General features: G+C 41.3%; 2 protein-coding genes across 7 annotated transcripts in view; one reads left to right on the forward strand and one right to left on the reverse strand.

The window, feature by feature from the left end:
* ttll11 (tubulin tyrosine ligase-like family, member 11) overlaps positions 1 to 1,221 on the forward strand; it is a 29,898-nt gene extending 28,677 nt beyond the window's left edge. Inside the window, exon 10 of the mRNA XM_077231056.1 lies at positions 81 to 1,221. Within this exon, the coding sequence (XP_077087171.1) occupies positions 81 to 352 (272 nt within the window). The 3' untranslated portion in view covers positions 353 to 1,221. The remainder of the gene's footprint in view (positions 1 to 80) is intronic.
* A 275-nt stretch (positions 1,222 to 1,496) lies between these two features.
* The window catches only part of dab2ipb (DAB2 interacting protein b), a 222,745-nt gene continuing 203,676 nt past the window's right edge, over positions 1,497 to 20,565 (reverse strand). For all 6 annotated transcript variants that reach the window (XM_077231049.1, XM_077231052.1, XM_077231051.1 and 3 more), the window contains 5 exons: positions 18,949 to 19,834; positions 8,157 to 8,279; positions 6,566 to 6,768; positions 5,968 to 6,055; positions 1,497 to 3,981 (listed from right to left, as the gene is read on the reverse strand). In XM_077231049.1, the coding sequence (XP_077087164.1) occupies positions 3,814 to 3,981; positions 5,968 to 6,055; positions 6,566 to 6,768; positions 8,157 to 8,279; positions 18,949 to 19,834 (1,468 nt within the window). In that variant the 3' untranslated portion in view covers positions 1,497 to 3,813. The remainder of the gene's footprint in view (positions 3,982 to 5,967; positions 6,056 to 6,565; positions 6,769 to 8,156; positions 8,280 to 18,948; positions 19,835 to 20,565) is intronic.

Genomic DNA, 20,565 nt, shown 5'->3' on the forward strand with positions numbered 1-20,565 from the left:
AATTTTTCGTTAATTTTGAGCATCTAATAAAAGTAAGCTCTCTCTCTCTCTCTCTCTCTCTCTCTCTCTCTCTTTTTCAGGAATGTGTCTTCAGGCATTTATTGAGGCCTTCTTCTACCTGGCAGCACGCAGGTTCAAGGCTGTTCCCCTGCGGGACCAGGTTCTCTTGTTGCTGGAGGTGTGTGAGGGGGCTCTCGAGGGGCAGAGCCACAGTGAGAAGCCACGGCCACGTCGTTCACAACCAACTCAATCATCAGCGCCAAACACGTTCAGTTCCCCAGCACTGACACGACGACACCATCTACGGCAGCAGCCGATGCAACTCTCTGCTAAAGCAAACACAGAGAACTGACAATCTCTCACATACAAACTGTTCCATGTCTTCTGAGGAATGTCCAGAGGGCAATGCCATGTGCTTTTGAATAAATAAACAAGAATAATGAACCCAATATCATAAAATATGAAAGCCAGTATAGATTCACTCTCTGTTTATTAACTCAAGTTGAATTGTTTATACACAGCTCAGATAAAGATATTTCTTTCACCACACTACACAGAAAAAATGTAACAGAATACATTCATGTATGTGTTCTGATGCCATTACACTAACACTCAGGCACTTGTTTCAGTGCTAAATGTGTGAACCGTGTGTGTGTGTGAGCATGTGACTTGTGCCACGTTGCTCCTATATGCTTACCTTCAGGTAATGTGGGTAGTATCAATCACTGCAGGGATATCAAAGCATCCTTGTGAAAATATTCCAGGGATTCAGTGTTTCTTAAAGGGAAGGGATCCTGTCGTAACACAACTTCACTCCAGAACAGCAGCTAATTATCTCAAATGGACACCTTTAACCAGGCAGAACAACACGGTAGAACAACATGGTGACCTTTTGTTAGGGAATGTTGTTAACACCAGGCACCAAGTGCACTCAAAGTTTACGAAGTTGTGTTTTATTTATACCCATAGAGATTTATTATTTATTGTTTTTCACTTAAACAAGTAATTTACTGTAGCTTTACTGAACTGCATGTAGAAATTATGATGGAAGGGGAAAAAGGGGTTTGCTGTGGTTTAATGCAAGTCCACATCTCACAGGATTAGCACATATTTACACAGATCATTTAATATCACATTGCAGCTGCAGGCATCTACATATACATATTAGGCTTGACTGAGATGCACTTTTATGGTCCTGAATAAACACTGCATTTCAAACAATACACTGTATGGTTTCATTATACTTCTTCGGTTGTTCTCAGTGTATACACACACACCCTTTCCAAAGTGTGGTATTGGTAAGATTTTTTAAACGTGATACATTTTGTCTTATTGATGAATAGAACATTCAAAACAACGACATTTATTTGGAATAGAAATATCCAATTATATATATATATATATCCATCAGTAGGAAACAAACCAAATTTTATTATTTTGTTGCATTATGCTTGTCAAGTGAATGATTCAGTAATGAAGACATCAAAGCAGGGATATGAAATAACTAAATAAAACTTTAATTATTCTAGTTGCAAATGTACATAAATTGCACAGCCACAATTGTATAGTTCTTAACATGGACAAATTTGTCTGTACATTATTATTCTTGTCATTGTCCTAAAACAAGGCAAGGGTCCAGCCAATACTTTACTTTAAACATACTTACAAAAATCTTTTCTACAAGGATTATAAAACATACAACATATTTTAGGTACTCATTTATAGATTTTATATATTTTCTCTTTATATCATTTATTTCACATAGCTACTATTTCACATTGACTGCTTGAAAAAAACGATGCGCAAATAAATAGTTTTACTTGCAAAACTTTCCTAAACTTTGAGAACTGAAGCCAGATAAAGACACATCTGATGAAAAGAACAGACAACAGCAAAAAACTTTTTTTTATATAATTATTTTCTAAAGTACTATTTTTTTGACTCCCTAGTGGCTTCCCATGTGGATGAAAGAGAAAACTTGTGAAAAATAAATATTGGTTCCCTTTTGTGCAACAGCACGAGCCCCAAGCCGAGTTTAAAAGTTGATCAAATGCATTTTAAATGACCCTTGATACTGATCTGCCTTATTTAGACAGTACTGAAGCATTTAGTACTACTTTAAAACTACTTTACCAGGGCATCAAAAGAGCATGTGATTGGTTGAGGTATCAACACAGTCCAATTATTAGTCTCATGGCATTTACACTGTATGTGCACGTTTGTTTGAGTTGAAGGATTTAGCGTTTGGCTACAATGCTACGAATGATAATGCTACAAATAAAACTGCTGACAAAATAGAGCTTCCCTGGATTAATAATAACAATGAGCACCTTGAGTTTGCTACATGTTCATGGAGTGAAGTAAACCCAGGTGGACATGACAAAGGGGAAAAGTGCATAGTCTTCAAAGCATTTAAGAAGCTGGGGCGACAGATGCGGTTTGTGCTTGTTAGATTGTTGCCTCTCAATCTGATCTCACATTTCAGACACAAATCAACCAATGTAACACCGTCATTCACTCTAGAGTAACCGTGAACGTTGCTTTATATATATATATATATTAACTTATTCACATAATACTCCATCACAGAGCTCATATCCAGATACATTTTCCCTTAAAAATATGTCCCATGACAGGTTGTCTTAATGTGTTTCTGTACATTTTTGCAACAAAATCTAGACGTGTCTATTACTGTCTAACTTCCTCAAAGACCAAGTTAATGGAAAACAGCAGCTCCATGCTGCACCTCAGTGCCGAACATGATAAATGATGTACATTAGTTCTCATACATTATTAAATACAAAAATATACAAATTCTAAAAGCTCGAAATGAAAGTGTGCAGCAATTTGGACCGATGAGGCAACACTTAAAAATAAACACACATGTACAAAAGATTTAAAAAGGACAAACAAGAAAAACCAATGAAGAGAAAATGCAAAAACCCAAAGCAAAACTCTCCCAAACAATGTAGGAAGAAAACACGAGATTTAACAAGGCAGTTTTCAAAACTTCAAACAAAAATAGGTCTACTAGTGTTTAAAACATTCGCTCTGCTCCATCCGAGCAGTTTGTGCTAATTCAAAATCTAAAAGTGGACCCAAAATGACACTTGTAATGTTTGTTACAAACATTGTTGAAAACAAAACTTGTGAATGGAGAATGTAAAATATAAACTTTTTAAAATCTATGCACATTATAATCTATAATAATGTTCATCTGAAGTGTAAAAACAAAACCAAAAAATATTTCAGATGCAACATTTTAAGGCTTCTCATGATGGAGAGACAAAGTGCACTATGTAGGGAGAAACAGAAGCAGAAAGTGATCTAATAAAAGAGGCTATGGAGGAGAGCACTAAATTCTCCACAAAGAGTTGCTCATTCTGTAGTTTCAGTCAGTTCTTATTAAAGTAGAGACCCCTATAAATAAATGGGACAAAATCTAGTTTCTTTTTTTTAAAGGCTGTATGAAAACACCTATTTTTTTAAGCATGTAAAAAGGCCTTTTTTGCAGACTAGAAGGTTCTAATATCTGTATAATGTCACTAATTCAGCTGTATTGTTTTTTTTCTTTTATATTTTACAGTTAGCTAAAGTGAAACACAAATGAAAGTCTAGTGGTGTGTCCTAACATGAAGTGCTTGAACAGTAGTCTCACCGGCGGATGTTTACAGTGGATCTTTCTCCACATTTCCAAACAATGGCTTTGCCAACCGTTGAAGGTCGATGTTCAGTATCGTCACCTGCAGTCTTTCTCTCAGTGTTCACTTACAGAATATCTGCACCCCTGTTCATGTCCTCTGTCTTCATTGTTCAGCAGTTGGAGCTGTTGCGAAACTCCCCGTTTTCTGTGATCTGCAGCTTGGTGGGGTTGGTGGGAGAGATGCCGTTCCTCGTCTGCATGCTGTAGCGCTCTTTCAGCTGGGACAGGGCGCTCATTAGCCTCGCGTTTGCCGCGTCCAGAGATGCTATCCGTTTCTCCTGCAGAGAGGGAAAATCGTAAATCCTATGAAAATACCAACACCAGCAATTTCAGCAGGTACAAAGAATTTTTATAAGTAATTGTTTGGATGGTAACAAGAAAATAAACATGCCCTGGTGAACAATGAATCCAACCCAGAGAGAGACTGATCAAGTGATTCTTAGGAGAATTGCTTTTAGGTTCTCAAATTAAGTTTAGCTCTGCTGCCAATGTATTAACTGACACATTTATGTATCTGAATTATGAGGATCTCCAAAGTGAGTGTATAATTATGCATTTATTTACTGAACATGAGTATGCATAAGATATTCAGTTTAGTCAATCTCCAGCCAAGCAATGCCAACTGTTCTGAACACTCAATGTGAATAGCTGAGAAACTATGTTCACCCATGTTGTTCAATAACAGCTGGATGTTGATCATTTTGTACAAAGAAAACATGTTTTGAGACTCTTTTTTAAACTTCTTTTTGGGAAAAGGGATTGATGATTCATTTTACTAAGTAAATCTGATTGTAAATCAGTGATACAACTGTGTTGGAGGATAATCACAAATAACATCACGACTGTGACGATCTGGCTCATGTCTGTGACCAAATCACAGCTGTGATATTATTTGTGGTGACACTCAAACTCAAGTGTTTAATTGCTTGTTTCTCTCCAAACACATGTACATAAAGGAGAAGAAACAAACCAGCTGGTTTCCTTGGAAAACATACATAAAATGCATATGCATATTTCCTTGAATTGTAGTACAAGGAAGTCTATATATATTATTTCTATGTATTAAATTTTATATTATTATTATGAATATTATTTTAGTCGGCAGAGATTTCCACAGCACTCACTGTGGAACAGTGAATATTAACATGAATGATGATGATGACTAATGATGCAGATTCTGTCAGCAACACTTACATCTCGTTTAACAGAAGCATTTTTTTCTTTAGAAAAATACAGCATAGTTTCCCTAAGGGTTTTTATTGAATGACGGGGGGTTTGTGAGATTGTGAAATTGAATTGCCAAATATGCACTACCGTTCAAATGTTTGGGGTCAGTAAGATTTTGATTGAAAAAAAAAATGAATACTTTTATTCAGCAGGGATGCATTAAATTCACAGGAATACATTACATTTTAAATGTATTAAAGTTGAAAACAGTTATTTTACATTGTAATAATATTTACTGAATTTCAACTAAATAAATGCAGCCTTAGTGAACATTAGAAACTTCTTTCAAAAACATTAAAAAGCATTACAGACCCCAAACTTTTTAACGGCGGTGTAATTCAATAATTCTGCCTTTTTATATCTTACATACAAGGATATTGAAAAATGTAAGAGGAATGACAGAGAGAAGAGGAAGGATGAGATATTGACAAGAAAATTACTCACCACTAATAATTTATTTCTTGGTTTATTAATATGCTTTATTCAACTAATTATTAGAAATTAGTATCAAGTATCATGAAATTTTACTGGTTTTATCGTGTCAACTACCTACATTTTGGTGTGATGTATTGAAAGGTTAAACAAAAATCGCTGCAAAAGATGCTTTCCAACAGGTTTTATCGTAGTTTTTTTCCTGACTTAAGTCAATGGAGTTGGACAAAAACTACGATAAAACCTGTTGGAAAGCATCTTTTGCAGCGATTTTTGTGTGAGCATATCAGTGAACACCCCAGCCACTCTGTGAGTTTCACGTCTTTGTAAACTAAAGTTTAATGCGTTTTATGAATGATTGTTCCAGTGCCCCTATGAAACCATTGTGTAGGGGGGGGGTGCTAACACAGAAAACGAAAATTCTCGGGACAGCAGCATTTGTCCAAATTTCAATCTTAACCATTATATTTCATCAGAAACTATCTTAAACAGGGTTTTAAGTGTAAAATACCGAACTTGTCCTTTAACATAAAATACTACATAACAAAATGAAATAATTTAGAAAATAATTTGGGAACTCGCTTTTAAGTCTGGTATAGACATACCTGTGCATCAATGATCTTCTGTTTGGAGTCAACCACTGCCTGCATATCAGAATGATCCTTCTTCAGCTCTTCCTCCACAGACATCAACCTGCATCAACACAAAACAAACACACACTCAGTCCAGCTTCATATATCCTCCCATTCTGTCTTTGATCTGGAGCTCAAGGCCACAAATTGCTGCCCCATAACATCAGTCTTGGAGGAAAGCAGCTCTCAGTAAATTCTGCCTTGAGCAAAGCTAAAAGTCTCTAAAAGCTCTCTGTCTTGTCCGATTGCCACTAATACACTGATGCTGAGTGTCATTTTGCTTTCAGCTGATAGAGCCGAATAGTGGACTTCTGAAAGGCAAATTGCCCTCTCTGTGCTTGTTCAAAGTAAATTCATGCTCTAACTCAGTCAGTTAAGTTTCCTTTTATCTGACTCAATGACTATACGAAAAAGGGAACTTGTGTTCATTCATTTCCACCAGTTTTACCCATTCAGGCCAATTTGTGGACCTGTTGTGAACTTGATATTGACAGTGTAATCAGCCAATCAGAGTGCTCAGAAAGTTTGCCTTTCTTCTGGTTTAGTCTCTCTTCATAATACAAACTCCAACCTGCTTATGATGCCCTTCATCTGCAGATCTTTGTCTTCCTGTTGCCGTCTCAATCTCTCCTCCGACTCGTCGAGCCGGGCCTGATACTCCAGCAGCATCTTCTGCGCCTGTTCCTCCTGTCCCTTCAGCCGGGCCTCGTATTCCTCCAGCCTCTGCACCGACACACGCAGCCGCTCCTGCAGCACACTGATCTCTGCCTGATACTGCAAGAGATGGATCTTTATGTATTTCATGTTGAGCCTCATTATAAGCTGCAGTCAGCACGAAATGTTGATCTATGAGTCATACAAAGAAAAAAAATCCCTGTACCCTATATGTGGTATTAGGTGTGGTGTGCCTTTTGTACACTATTGTAAAAGTGGACTATTGGTAATTTTTTACAATAAGGTTTAATTTTTTTTAACATTAGTTATTGCATAAAGTGTCATAATCATACATTTTTTACAGCACGTTAATTTATATTCAAAATATCCTTTTGTTCATTGTTAATTCATGTTAATTCATAATACATTAACTAATGTTAATTTATACAACTTGCAATGTTCAAAAATGTGTTAATATATGTAGAAATTAACATTAACTTACGTGCAGATTAAATGCTGTAAAAGTCTACAACATGCTAATGACAAATTCTGTTGTAATCAATTATTAGTTTAGTCTGAGATGACTAAATTAAATTGTGAGGCACAGTTGTTATTGTTAACTAGAACAATTACAAATCGTTTTTAGCCATTGAAATAAAGCTGAAAAAAATACATAAATATTAGATGAAAAATAAACTTAGAATATTAGAAATGTTGCCTCGCAACTAACTAAAATAAAATTAATTTAAGTACAAAAATGACCAAAACTACAACTGAAATAAAAATAAATGAAACCTGAATATGAATATTTAAAAACAACTAAAACTAATCAAAATGACAAAAGCACAACAAAATTACTAAAACAAACTAAAATGAAAACTGAAAATATCTAAATAAAAGCTCATTACAATATATATAAATACTATAAGAGTATATAAAACAAAAATATATGAAAATAGCAGTTACATGTTCCACAACAGTCACAAGATGCAAGAAACTGAAAGAATGACAGATGGACAAGGAATGAGGACCACAAAAAAGGAAGCAGGCTATTATGTCTCTTTCTCTCTCTCACACATACAATTTGATACAAGTCTGGGAGCACTTGTAGAAATTTATTCAAATAACTGTGAAATTTCTGCACCACACCACTAGTGGCACCAAACGGAATTGCAAACAATCCTACAGCCTCTTCCCTATCTGCCATTGCTGAAAAAGAGCAATGTTGAAAGTATCACAGAGCTCTTGAGGAGGTCAACCTACAGATGATTTACTTAGAGTTTCTGCTCATTAAACTTGATTTTTTACCATAAAAAACTACACATTTCACCCTTAACTGTGCATTCAGAAACACCTAACTCAGAGCTGAATGTTGGATCACTGACACTGAGAGAATCCTATTGTCTGAGTGAAATAACTGCAGGATGATGATTCATTTCCTATCCAGAGAGTGTTTGCATGAGTTGAAATCTCATCTCTGCTGCTATGGTGTGTGGGTGGTCAGTTACCTTTTCAGCTTGTGTGTGCTCATCTCTGGAAAGCTCCGTCTCAGACTCCTGCTCTATATATGGCACATTCATCAACCAGGCAGCAGTACGGTCCAATGCACTAGGGTTCACTGGGGACGGGGCCTATGGAACACACACACAAACACACATACGCATGAATAAACTGAAGATGAAACATACACACTCACACAAAGAAGTCATGCCAGGGGCATTGCATTCCCAACAGACAACATAGACAAGCAGACATGATGATACTTAGCATGATGTAAGGCTGAATAGAAAGAAAAAGTATGAAATATGAGCATGGTTAACTATAATAATGTGCTGAGTTAGAATACATTACAAATAAGAAGTACTTTTAGTGGCTATTTTTATGTTATGATGACATCACACAATTTCCATTATAGTCCTCAACTATACTGCAAAAAAATATTTTCTGTATCAGCATTTATGTTTTTTCATCCTTAAAATAGTATTGCATCCGAAGCAAAATTAATTTTTTCAGGGAATATATCTTCGATTTAAAATCATAGCTTTGAATTACACTGCGAAAAAAGTCTAGTTTTCCAGCAAAAAACATTGAAACAAATTTACTCGAGAAGCAAACTTATGCAAGATATTAAGATTTGTCAGAGTCATCATGACAATAAAATCTGTTTTATAAAAGCATTTTATTCCTCTTACTGTGAATGATTTGACCTCATTATTTTTAATCAAAATGTCAAGACTTCTATTTGGTGACAGATTTCTCCAATCCACTTAAACCCCTCCTCTTTCTTACAATCTCTCTCAAGCTCACAAGATCTGCCTCCATCCAATCAACAACTGCTAGGTGGCGGCTCTAGGCCGGGGCTTGCTGAGGTTATAGTCCCACCAGAAATATACTTAGCACTAGCACAGCCCCCTCAAGGATTTCCTGATGATTTTCCTGTTTTTTTTACTCTCAGAGTAACTTTCATTAAAAACCTAAAAAAATGTTTAATAAATGTTTCAATGTGCCTATAATTGCACGCTCAGGTACGTGGCACGCATTAGTGAAAGGCGGTCATATTAAGCTCCTCATCAACAGTGATCATAATGGAGCGCTATTAAATATTAAATATGAAGCAAAAGACTGCAGACTTCAGACACATCTTGGAATAGCTCAGAAAATAACTTGTAATTTTTAGTGAGTAGTAGTAACTATTGGTGAGTAGCTACCCTTATCTTTTTGAAGATTCACTCACGTTATAAACATCAAATTATATAGATTTTAATATAAATTATTGCACTTTGTTCGCCCTAGCCTATGGTGATGGAAAAGAGCAAATGTTGTCTTCTATCTTAACATTCATGCTAATGTGTTAAACTGGCATCTTTGACTGTTACGCATCTTCTAAAAGAGTAGCGAATCTCCAGATCAAAACTTAGGCATAAAGAAGCAGAAACAAGCGATATCATATGAAAATAAGCGGAACATAATAAACACATTGGGTCTCATTCATGAAACACGAGCAGAACGAATTTCTGTGTAAATCATGTGTAAAGTGGTTCTGGCGTAAATTTTTGGATTCATTAAAATATTCGTATTTACCAAATGTTAGTTCGTACGAAAGAAATCTACACCTGCTCCCAGCCACGCGTAAATAGTGCGCAAAACATCCGAACGTTTTGCTCATTAATAAGGCTGCATTTTAATTCACCTTAATCGGATACATATTTACACAGCATTTTGAAAGAATACAATATATATAGTAAATACATTGTTTTCTTTTTACTTTTATTATGAGAGCCAGTAGTAGCATCCGCGAATGGAACACTTTAATCAAATAATTAATTGCTTTCAAAAGGGCTGGGCAAACTAATATCCCCTTAATTGTTATGGAAATTGTTTCCTATAAAATGGCCAAAATCAGTCATAACAAGAAAGATTTACGATGGCTGATATAGCGCTTTTGCTAGATTTGGCAGATAGAGCGCTGTGCAAAAGGCTTATTTTAAATTTCTGCATCTGAGAAATGTTTCTTTTTCATTCATTTTTGAGAAGACATCTTGAAATCGTACTCGGTTACTCACGTAACCTCAGTTCTCTCTAGAGAGGGAACGAGTACTGCGTAATATCTTACGCTATGGGGAAAACCTCTTTTCCACGAGATATTGAAGCCAAAAATTATCCTTAATTTTGAATTCATGTAAAACACTGTGCAGCAGCATGCAGACATAGGCAAGACGGCTTGCGCGCCTATTGGCAACAGCAGCAGCCTATCGAGAGTGGCCCTGCGTGACATATCCAATGGGGGCATTTCGCGCCCATTTTGTCACATCCCGCCAGAAAGGGCGTGGTCTCGCCCTATAAATATAGCTCGATTAGGCTGGTACAACTGGTTTTCATCGCCGAAGCGAACCAGTGCGGTGTTTATGCATGGCAAGATACGCAGTACTCGTTCCTTCTCTAGAGAGAACCGAGGTCACGTTAGTAACCGAGTACGTTCTCTTACGAGAGTATCTCTCATACTGCGTAATATCTTACGCTATGGGGAACACAATGCAAAACGCCGTGCGTACTGGGGTCCGACATCAAAGTCCCAAGGGCAGTAGCCCGGGGCTCATATAGTGCATAATCACCATAGACTCACAGAGAGTCGGAGAAGAGAGGCTGCAAGCATCATTCCCCATGAAATAGCATCCTACAGGAGCTAGTTATGTTAACAGTGTTTCACACAGACAGGGTGAACGTGTTCAGCCTGAACTGGGTAATAGTACGGTTATTCAAAACCCATGGAGCTGTTTTATCGCTCAGTGAGCGATGCACAAGCGAAACTCAGCCTCTAGGTTATAAAACCTTATAAATGTAGACGGCGAGGCCCAGCCCGCGGCCGTACAGATATCTTGCAGGGTAACCCCACTATACCACGCCCACGAAGACGGCACGCCTCTCGTGGAGTGCGCTCTGACACCCAAAGGACACTGCAGGCCCTTAGAAGTGTAAGCCAGTGCTATGGTGTTGACTATCCATCTGGATAGGCTCTGTTTTGATGCGGCCAGTCCCTTGGAGCGTCCGCCCAACAAAACGAAGAGCTGCTCCGTCTGTCTGAAGACAGACGAGCATGACACATAAGCTCTCAGTGCCCTGACAGGGCAAAGGAGGATCGCATCCTCCTCCTCATCATGAACTGAGAGAGGGCACAGGGAAATAACCTGGGCCCTGAACGGTGTGTTGAGGGATTTGGGCACGTACCCGTGCCTTGGTTTGAGTATGACTTTTGAGTCATTAGGCCCAAACTCCATACATGACGCGCTTACTGAAAGCGCTTGTAAGTCCCCTATGCGCTTCACTGAAGCGAGAGCCAAAAGAAACACCGTTTTGAAAGACAGATGCTTCATGTATGACAAATGGATTGGCTCGAACGGGACACCTTTCATGGCTTCCAAAACCGTAGAAAGGTCCCACACCGGGACTGAAGGAGGTCTGGGAGGGTGCAGCCTCCGAGCTCCCTTGAGGAATCGCACGACTAGGTTTTTCCCCAGTGACTGGCCAGAAACAGGTTTTGTAAACGTTGCTATGGCCGCCACGTACACTTTGAGCGTGGATGGGGTCCTGCCCTTATCCAGCAGCTCTTGAAGGAAGCTCTTGAACTTCCGTGACGCCGCAGTCTACGGGTGAAAAGCCCTGAGCTTGACACCAGGCAGAGAACACAGACCATTTCGAGGAATAGAGCCGTCTAGTAGACGGGGCCCTCGCCTGCGTGATCGTGTTTAACACACCCTCCGGGAGGTTAGCGGGTACCCGTTGATGGCCCATGCATGTAGGGACCATAGTTGCGGGCGAGGATGCCAAATCGAGCCCTTTGCCTGAGAGAGGAGGTCTCTCCTCACCTGTATCGGCCACGGGGCAGTGCTGGTCAGCCGCATCAGGACTGGGAACCAATTCTGGTTCGTCCAGAGCGGAGCCACGAGAAGCACTGGGCATCCGTTTTCCCTGATTCGTTCCAGCACTTGAGGCAGGAGCGAGACGGGGGAAAAGCATAGAGGGAACAGCGGGGCCAAACGTGGGCCAGCGCATCCCTGCTCTTGGAGAAAAAGTTCGGACAGTGAGCGTTTTCTTAGGACGCGAACAAGTCCACCTGCGCTCTGCCGAATGTCTCCCACAGCAGTTGGATCGTCTGCGGGTACAGCGACCATTCCCTTGCTGGGACATTGTTTCTGGACAGACAGTCTGGTCCCAGATTCAGGCGACCAGGCACATGCGCTGCTTTCAGTGGAAGCAGGTTGTGCTGAGCCCAGATCAGGAGGCGTTCCGTCAGCCTGTAAAGGTTTCGGGACCTGACGCCACCCTGGCGATTTATGTATGCCACCACTGATATGTTGTCCGACCGGACTAAGACGTGGCGGCCTTTTATATGGGGACAAACGTGCCGTAGCGCGTTGTCGACTGCCAGCATTTCCAGACAGTTTATGTGTAGGAGCTTTTCCCGTTTTTGACCACTGGCCAAATAGACAGCGAGTCCCGCACTGTTCCCAGACAAGAGATTTTTTGGCTGGGAAACCGCAAACTCTTTGCCCAATTGACTGTGAGACCCAGATTCTCGAGATGCTCCAGTAATGTGGTTCTGTGTTCTATGAGCTCTGAATGTGATCGAGCTAGAATCAGCCAATCGTCCAAGTAGTTCAAAACCGCGTCCATGCACTTCGTAAATGTACGGGGTGCTAGGGATAGGCCGAATGGTAGGACTGTGTATTGATATGCCTGGCCCTCGAAGGAGAATTTCAAGAATCAACTGTGACGTGACGCTATTTGATTTTGGAAAAAGGCGTCTTTTAGATCTTTTGACATAAACCAGTCTCCCTGGCGTACTTGCGCGAAGATCTTACTGGTTGTCAGCATTCTGAACTGGCGCTTCATAAGCACTCAGTTCAGCTGTCGCAGATCTAGAATGGGTCTGATACCCCCGTCTTTTTCCCGGTACCAAAAAATATCTGCTGTATAGCCCCCCTTCGCTCTGAGCCTGAGATAAAGGTTCTATGGCCCCTTTGCTCAGCAGTTTCGCTATTTCGGCTCGAAGTAGATGAGATACTTCATTGTTTACCGTGGTTTCGACTCGCGCCGTGTAACGGCGGGGATGTCGAGCGAACTGTAGCGAATAGCCTCTTTTTATAGTGTTCAACACCCATTCTGATACCCCGGGAAGCTTTGCCCATGCCTCTGCGTGAATAGCTAGAGGTAGAATGAAATCCGGGCTCTGGCCGCGGCATAGCGGCGGCCGCAGAGCTTCGTTGTGCTGAGACATAAACACTGTGTTTACAGTGTGCGAGGCGGGAGGCGGCGATCACGGCGGGCAGCCTGGTCGCGCTCGAATTCTCTATGACAGATTGTGGAGAGAGAGCAAGCGGGACAAACCCCATGGGGTTGAGCGTGTCTGTGAGGGAATGTGGGCGCGGGACAGCGGGCACACTCACTGCACTGGAAACACCGTCGGCTTGTGCTGACTGAATCTGTGTCGGTTTCGTTTTTACAGAAACCGAGGGACACGTATCGTGTAGTGTTTGTGGGCACTGTGTCGTGGGCACATTCACTATTTTTTTTTTTTTTCGCAATCGACATGATTCGATTTTATTTGTGCTAGCCCTGAACTGTGGCAGGCTGTGTCTGTGTGTGGGAATGGGCACTGAGACGTGGGCATTCTTACAACACTCATAACACCATCGGCCGTGGCCAGAATACCAGAAAATACACTCTTTTTTTGGGATTAATCTGGGTAGCCGTAAAAATGGCGTTTGTGTGCAGGCAAGCGGGCTGTAGTGCCGGCTTGTTTACTGCGAAATACACTGGAACAGTCACATTGTTTGGAACTGAACGAGCGAGAAGTTTCGGTGAAGTCTGGCCGCGGCGAGACTTAAACACCGTGGGTCATAGCTGACTGTATGTGTGTTGGTTTCGTTTTACAGAAACCGTGGTACATGCAGTGTGTAGTGATTGTGGGCACTGGGTTGTGGGCACATTCACTACATTTAATGCACAATTGACATGAGTCGACCTCATTTGTGCGAGCCCTGCACTGTGGCGGGCTGTGTTTGTGTGTAGAAATGAACACTGGGCTGTGGGCATTTTTATTACACTCATAACACCATCGGCTGTGGCCGGAATACCAGAAAATACACTGCTTATATGATTTTCTGGGTCGCCGTGGAAACGGCATTTGTGTGCAGGCAAGCGGGCCATGGTACCGGCTTGTTTACAGCAAAATACAGGTCCTTCTCAAAAAAATAGCATATTGTGATTAAGTTCATTATTTTCCATAATGTAATGATACAAATTAAACTTTCATATATTTTAGATACATTGCACACCAACTGAAATATTTCAGGTCTTTTATTGTTTTAATACTGATGATTTTGGCATACAGCTCATGAAAACCCAAAATTCCTATCTCAAAAAATTAGCATATCATGACAAGGGTCTCTAAACGAGCTATTAACCTAATCATCTGAATCAACTAATTAACTCTAAATACCTGCAAAAGATTCCTGAGGCTTTTAAAAACTCCCAGCCTGTTTCATTACTCAAAACCGCAATCATGGGTAAGACTGCCGACCTGACAGCTGTCCAGAAGGCCATCATTGACACCCTCAAGCAAGAGGGTAAAACACAGAAAGAAATTTCTGAACAAATAGGCTGTTCCCAGAGTGCTGTATCAAGGCACCTCAGTGGGAAGTCTGTGGGAAGGAAAAAGTGTGGCAAAAAAGCTGCACAACGAGAAGAGGTGACCGGACCCTGAGGAAGATTGTGGAGAAGGACCGATTCCAGACCTTGGGGGACCTGCGGAAACAGTGGACTGAGTCTGGAGTAGAAACATCCAGAGCCACCGTGCACAGGAAATGGGCTACAGGTGCCGCATTCCCCAGGTCAAGCCACTTTTGAACCAGAAACAGCGGCAGAAGCGCCTGAGCTGGGCTACAGAGAAGCAGCACTGGACTGTTGCTCAGTTGTCCAAAGTACTTTTTTCGGATGAAAGCAAATTTTGCATGTCATTCGGAAATCAAGGTGCCAGAGTCTGGAGGAAGACTGGGGAGAAGGAAATGCCAAAATGCCTGAAGTCCAGTGTCAAGTACCCACAGTCAGTGATGGTCTGGGGTGCCATGTCAGCTGCTGGTGTTGGTCCACTGTGTTTTATCAAGGGCAGGGTCGATGCAGTTAGCTATCAAGAGATTTTGGAGCACTTCATGCTTCCATCTGCTGAAAAGCTTTATGGAGATGAAGATTTCATTTTTCAGCACGACCTGACACCTGCTCACAGTGACAAAACCACTGGTAAATGGTTTACTGACCATGGTATTACTGTGGCCAATTGGCCTGCCAACTCTCCTGACCTGAACCCCATAGAGAATCTGTGGGATATTGTGAAGAGAAAGTTGAGAGACGCAAGACCCAACACTCTGGATGAGCTTAAGGCTGCTATCGAAGCATCCTGGGCCTCCATAACACCTCAGTAGTGCCACAGGCTGATTGCCTCCATGCCACGCCGCATTGAAGCAGTCATTTCTGCAAAAGGATTCCCGACCAAGTATTGAGTGCATAACTGAACATAATTATTTGAAGGTTGACTTTTTTTGTATTAAAAACACTTCTTTTATAGGTCGGATGAAATATGCTAATTTTTTGAGATGGGAATTTTGGGTTTTCATGAGCTGTATGCCAAAATCATCAGTATTAAAACAATAAAAGACCTGAAATATTTCAGTTGGTGTGCAATGAATCTAAAATATATGAAATTTAAATTTTTATCATTACATTATGGAAAATAATGAACTTGATCACAATATGCAAATTTTTTCGAACACGGGTCTCTCGTGCAGATAAGAGAGCGTCTTCACAGTTTTGTGCGTGTGTTGGCGTTTGTTTGCAGGTGTGCGTGTTATACAACAGGCTCATTACTGCAATATTGACATTTTCAGCCGCTCAGACTACGAGGAGCTGAGAAATGTTTGAGAAATGGAGATTGGTCCGGCCTCGGCGGGACAAAAACACACTCTTTCTTCATTTCGCCGGTGACGCGTGCCCACGGGTTGAGAGCGTCATCACAGTTTTGTGTGTTTCGCCGTTTGTTTGCAGGCGTGCGTGTTATACAACAGGCTCATTACTGCAATATTGACATTTTCAGCCGCTGAGACTACAAGGAGCTGAGAAATGTTTGAGAAATGGAGATTGGTCCGGCCTCGGCGGGACCAAAACGCACTCTTTTCTCATTTCGCCGGTGACGCATGTCCACGGGGGGCGGGGTAGCTTTCTTGTAACGTAAAGAAAGCTAGCCGCGCTGCGGTTTTGGTGCTGGCCCATTTCCCTGATGACTCGCGGGCAGAGGGGGGGAGGTCCACAGAGCTCGCCCAGTCCTCACTGTCCGACGCCAGGATAGAGCAGCTGGCCTTCTCTACAGATGCAGCTATCTCGTCGTCATTAACGGCGGAAGCGGCGGCGCGCGGCGGCCGTTGCCCGTCAGCGAGCGACTCGAGTGAAGCTGGTGGAGCTTGTGAAGCTGTCGGGCGAACCGGCGAGCTTTCACGGGCTAGAGAAGGCTCGGCGGGCTGGAGAAGGCTCGGGGACCCGCTGAGTATGGCGCTTTTACGGCGCGGCTGAAGAGATGAAAATCAGTTGTACCAGCCTAATCGAGCTATATTTATAGGGCGAGACCACGCCGTTTCTGGCGGGACGTGACGAAATGGGCGGGAAATGCCCCCATTGGATATGTGTCACGCAGGGCCACTCTCGATAGGCTGCTGCTGTTGCCGCAGCGCAGCCAATAGGCGCGCAAGCCGTCTTGCCTATGTCTGCATGCTGCTGCACAGCGTTTTACATTAATTCAAAATTAAGGATAATTTTCATAATAACTTCAATATCTCGTGGAAAAGAGGTTTTCCCCATAGCGTAAGATATTACGCAGTACGAGAGATACTCTCGTAAGAGAACCTTCGTTTTGTGTCATAATATGATGCCCATGTATAGTTGTCTGTAGGATTTAATGGGCGGGATTTATGGTAATTGAGAATGAGCATGCCCGCGCATCCCATTTACGACTGTTTGGAATTCATTAACACACACATTTCACTATCACATCTGACGGTTACGAAGTATTTGTGAATCAGGAGAAGAGTTTTCGGAAAGGTCTCTTTACTCGTATATTTACGAATGTTTCATGAATGAGACCCATTATTTTTATTCAAAATGTCAAGACTTCTCTTTGACAAGTCCAATAGTGTGATAAAATGTGATAATAAAGATGCTCTAGGCGAAATTGACACTGTGCTTAATGACTTTAAGCCTTTAAGACGTGACCTTGTAAATGTATAATTTAAGGTAAAATAACAATGAATAAGTACAATGCAATAAATGCAGGGAATTGAAGTTATTGATGCACTCAATTTTTATTGTTAACATTTGCAAGAAAAAAATCCTGTAGCTGCCACTTAACCAATGGATAGAATCAAGTCCCCTCCGTATATTTTTATTTTCCGATAATCCATTTCACTCCATTTCCATTCACTCGAATGTACGTCACAATAAGGAAGAAAAGATCTGCTACTACTTCGGTTTCAAGGGGCTTGAGGAGTGGTTATGAACAAAGGCACAGTTTACCTGAGTCAAGAGATGATCAACACCGCTGCTCATTTCCCATGTCATTAGCTTTCAAACTGTCTTTTTACCTAATTTTGTCAATAAGGTAATAAAAATAATAGTTTTTTTTACTTTTTTTTTTTTACTTAAAGTCTTATGGAAGATGTGAATCTTTCTGCCAAGGTATAATGTAATGGATTATATGTATCCATAGACACGCTTCCATCAATCACTTCAGGCAATCAATCAATTCCCATGAGAGAGAACAATGCATTGTGGATATGGGAAATACCCTTCCTGTTCACTTCACTGTCAAACTGTTGAGAAAAATGACTGCCTGTGGCAACAGTGAATTTCGTAAAGGCTGATGATTGGTAGCAAGCTATGCCCTTTGATTATTATTAGAATCAATAACTCAGACCTGCTGCAGGATATACTACTAGGTTAAGTTCAGATTAAGATATATAATAAATTATCCAGATCACAGACAGATTTAAAAGTCTACATGAAACAGAAATTGTGGTCGTCTTTTCTTTCCTAGTCACTTGTTGTGATGTAAGAGGGTTCAAGTCTCTGCACATTTCAATGGGATACTATCTCAACAGCCATTTATGAGCACTGTTTATTCATACCACAAATTTAAGCTAAGCATTTAAAAATCACTTAGTACACTGCAGTCTATTTTGATGATATATAAAGGATGAATCACTGTCTCTGACCATCTGAGATTTTGCTATGGAAATAAAGGTCAGGATCATGATTTTTTGGTAGTTTACACAGCGAGTGTATATTGACACCATTTGTTGTTTGCTTTTAGCATCTGATAGAGCGTTTGGACCTGGAAAAGCTGATGTCAGCTTTAACTAGCGGATTGCTACGTATATTTTGTTCTGGATTGACTGGATTGTTGTTGTTTGCTTATTTATGCTGTCAGGTTGTTGGAGTGGACGGATTATTGCCCAGCACTCGTGCCGGTGCAGACGTCATCAAAGACAATATGTCGTTGTGAGGGAGAGGGGATCTTAATGTTTTTGATTAAAGATAACTCTTGAATTAAAAAAATAATCATGAGCTGCACGACTAAATCATTTATAATAAACACTGCAATATTCCATAAAAAATATAAAAGAAATGTGTAATCATTAGCATAGTGTCTATTTTTAACTCCGCATACAATACTTTATATGCTAGCAAACATGTACGCACTTGTTTATGTGGTCCACGATGCTTTGTTTCCGGACTGTCCCCTTTGGAGGAGGAGCTCTGCTGTCGAAGTCTTGCGCCACTTCCAGGCCAATCTGGTGATGATGACATCAACGTGTTATTAGAAGGCCGTGGGTAAGGGGTGGAGTTCAATAGGTTGGGTGGAGTTCGTCCTCTGGGTGCAGTCTGTGTGGGTGGAGGCGGCTGGTCAATACGCCGCTGGGGACCGGAGCTGCTCTGTCGTGGAACCATAGGCTGGTTTCCGTGCTGCGCGTCAGTTAGCGATAATTGTCGTCTTGAGAAATCTCCCGAACGTCTAACAAACTCCTCCCCCACTGAAGCCCCCTGGGTAAGAAAGGTGTGCTTGGTTCCTCCAAGACCTTCTTCGTTGTTGCTATGGGAACTGACGGAGCTATGACACTCCGACCCAGAATCCCCACTCGCATTCCCTCTAGCTGATACAGGCAACCCTGCTGCCATCTGGTACACTGGATTCTGAAAGGACAGTGGGGCCAAGAGCTGTGTAGGCTTGCCTGGGGCTCCTTCTGCTCCTGGGGTAGTGGGAGTCTGTCCTGGCCTATGAAGAGTAGGGCCTCCGGCAATGTTGCCTTGGGGAGTCCGTGCATTCCAGGGAACCATGGTACCCTCACCTAAACCTTCTGAAGTTATCCCTCCCAGGATGGTGATGGGTTCTAACGCCCTGGCCGCTTCCTGGAGGTCTACCATGGACAGGCTCTTGCCACCATTGGCCAGGCCCAGCTCGGGTTCATTGGCCTCAGAGTAACTAGAACTGCGGGCAGGGGAGCCCTGGAGGCCGGAAGAGCGTGTGACGAAGAAGAGGTCTTTGTTTTCAGGAGTGGGGGAAGGGAGGCGAGTGAAGTCCGCTGGGCTAGTAAAGTGAAGAGATAGAGACATGGACCAGAAAGAGAAAAAATAATAATTAAACATGCACAGTATAGGACAGAGAAACGGTACACAAATAGCAATCAATTTAAATAAGACAACACATTATCTCTCTGTTCTGAATCTTAGTATGCTGCCTTGTTGTCTCCTATAAGGCAACATCCTAGTTGTTCTTGTTAAGGAACATATTCTTATTCTTATTTATTGACATAATTCGATATATTTTGCAAACGTTATCAGTGTATTGGATTTTATACGGAGCTTACAGCAATGCATTCTGAGATTGTATCTGCAAAGAATGCATGCGGTGCTGTCCAAGGCGGTATCTTCGGTATGGTAGCTAGAGTTTGAGAAACAGAAACCATAATTCTTTCTCAAACACTTAGAAATGCCATACTAGACAGCTCCAGACAGGTATAAAACATCAGAGAGAATAAAAGGTTATTATGCGTCCCTTTCTGTTTTTACTTCCATCCAGACTGTTTATTGTCTGGATATCTGCAAAAAATGTTAATTTATTTAATCATATTATCCGTCCAGACACCAACCAACAAGCTCCACTCTATGCTTTCTCCTCACAGCCTCCATCTCTTTTGATCCCCCAACATATTTATCTTCCCATTCTCTGAATGTGTGTGTGTGTGTGTGTGTGTGTGTGTGTGTACTACAATTACAGGCCTCTCATTCTCTCTGGCTCTCATAAATGTCGGTTGGGAA

This window comes from Siphateles boraxobius, unplaced genomic scaffold, assembly GCF_051911475.1.
Source record: "Siphateles boraxobius isolate OS27281-9 unplaced genomic scaffold, OSU_SipBor_1 16, whole genome shotgun sequence".
Taxonomy (NCBI): Eukaryota; Metazoa; Chordata; class Actinopteri; order Cypriniformes; family Leuciscidae; genus Siphateles; species Siphateles boraxobius.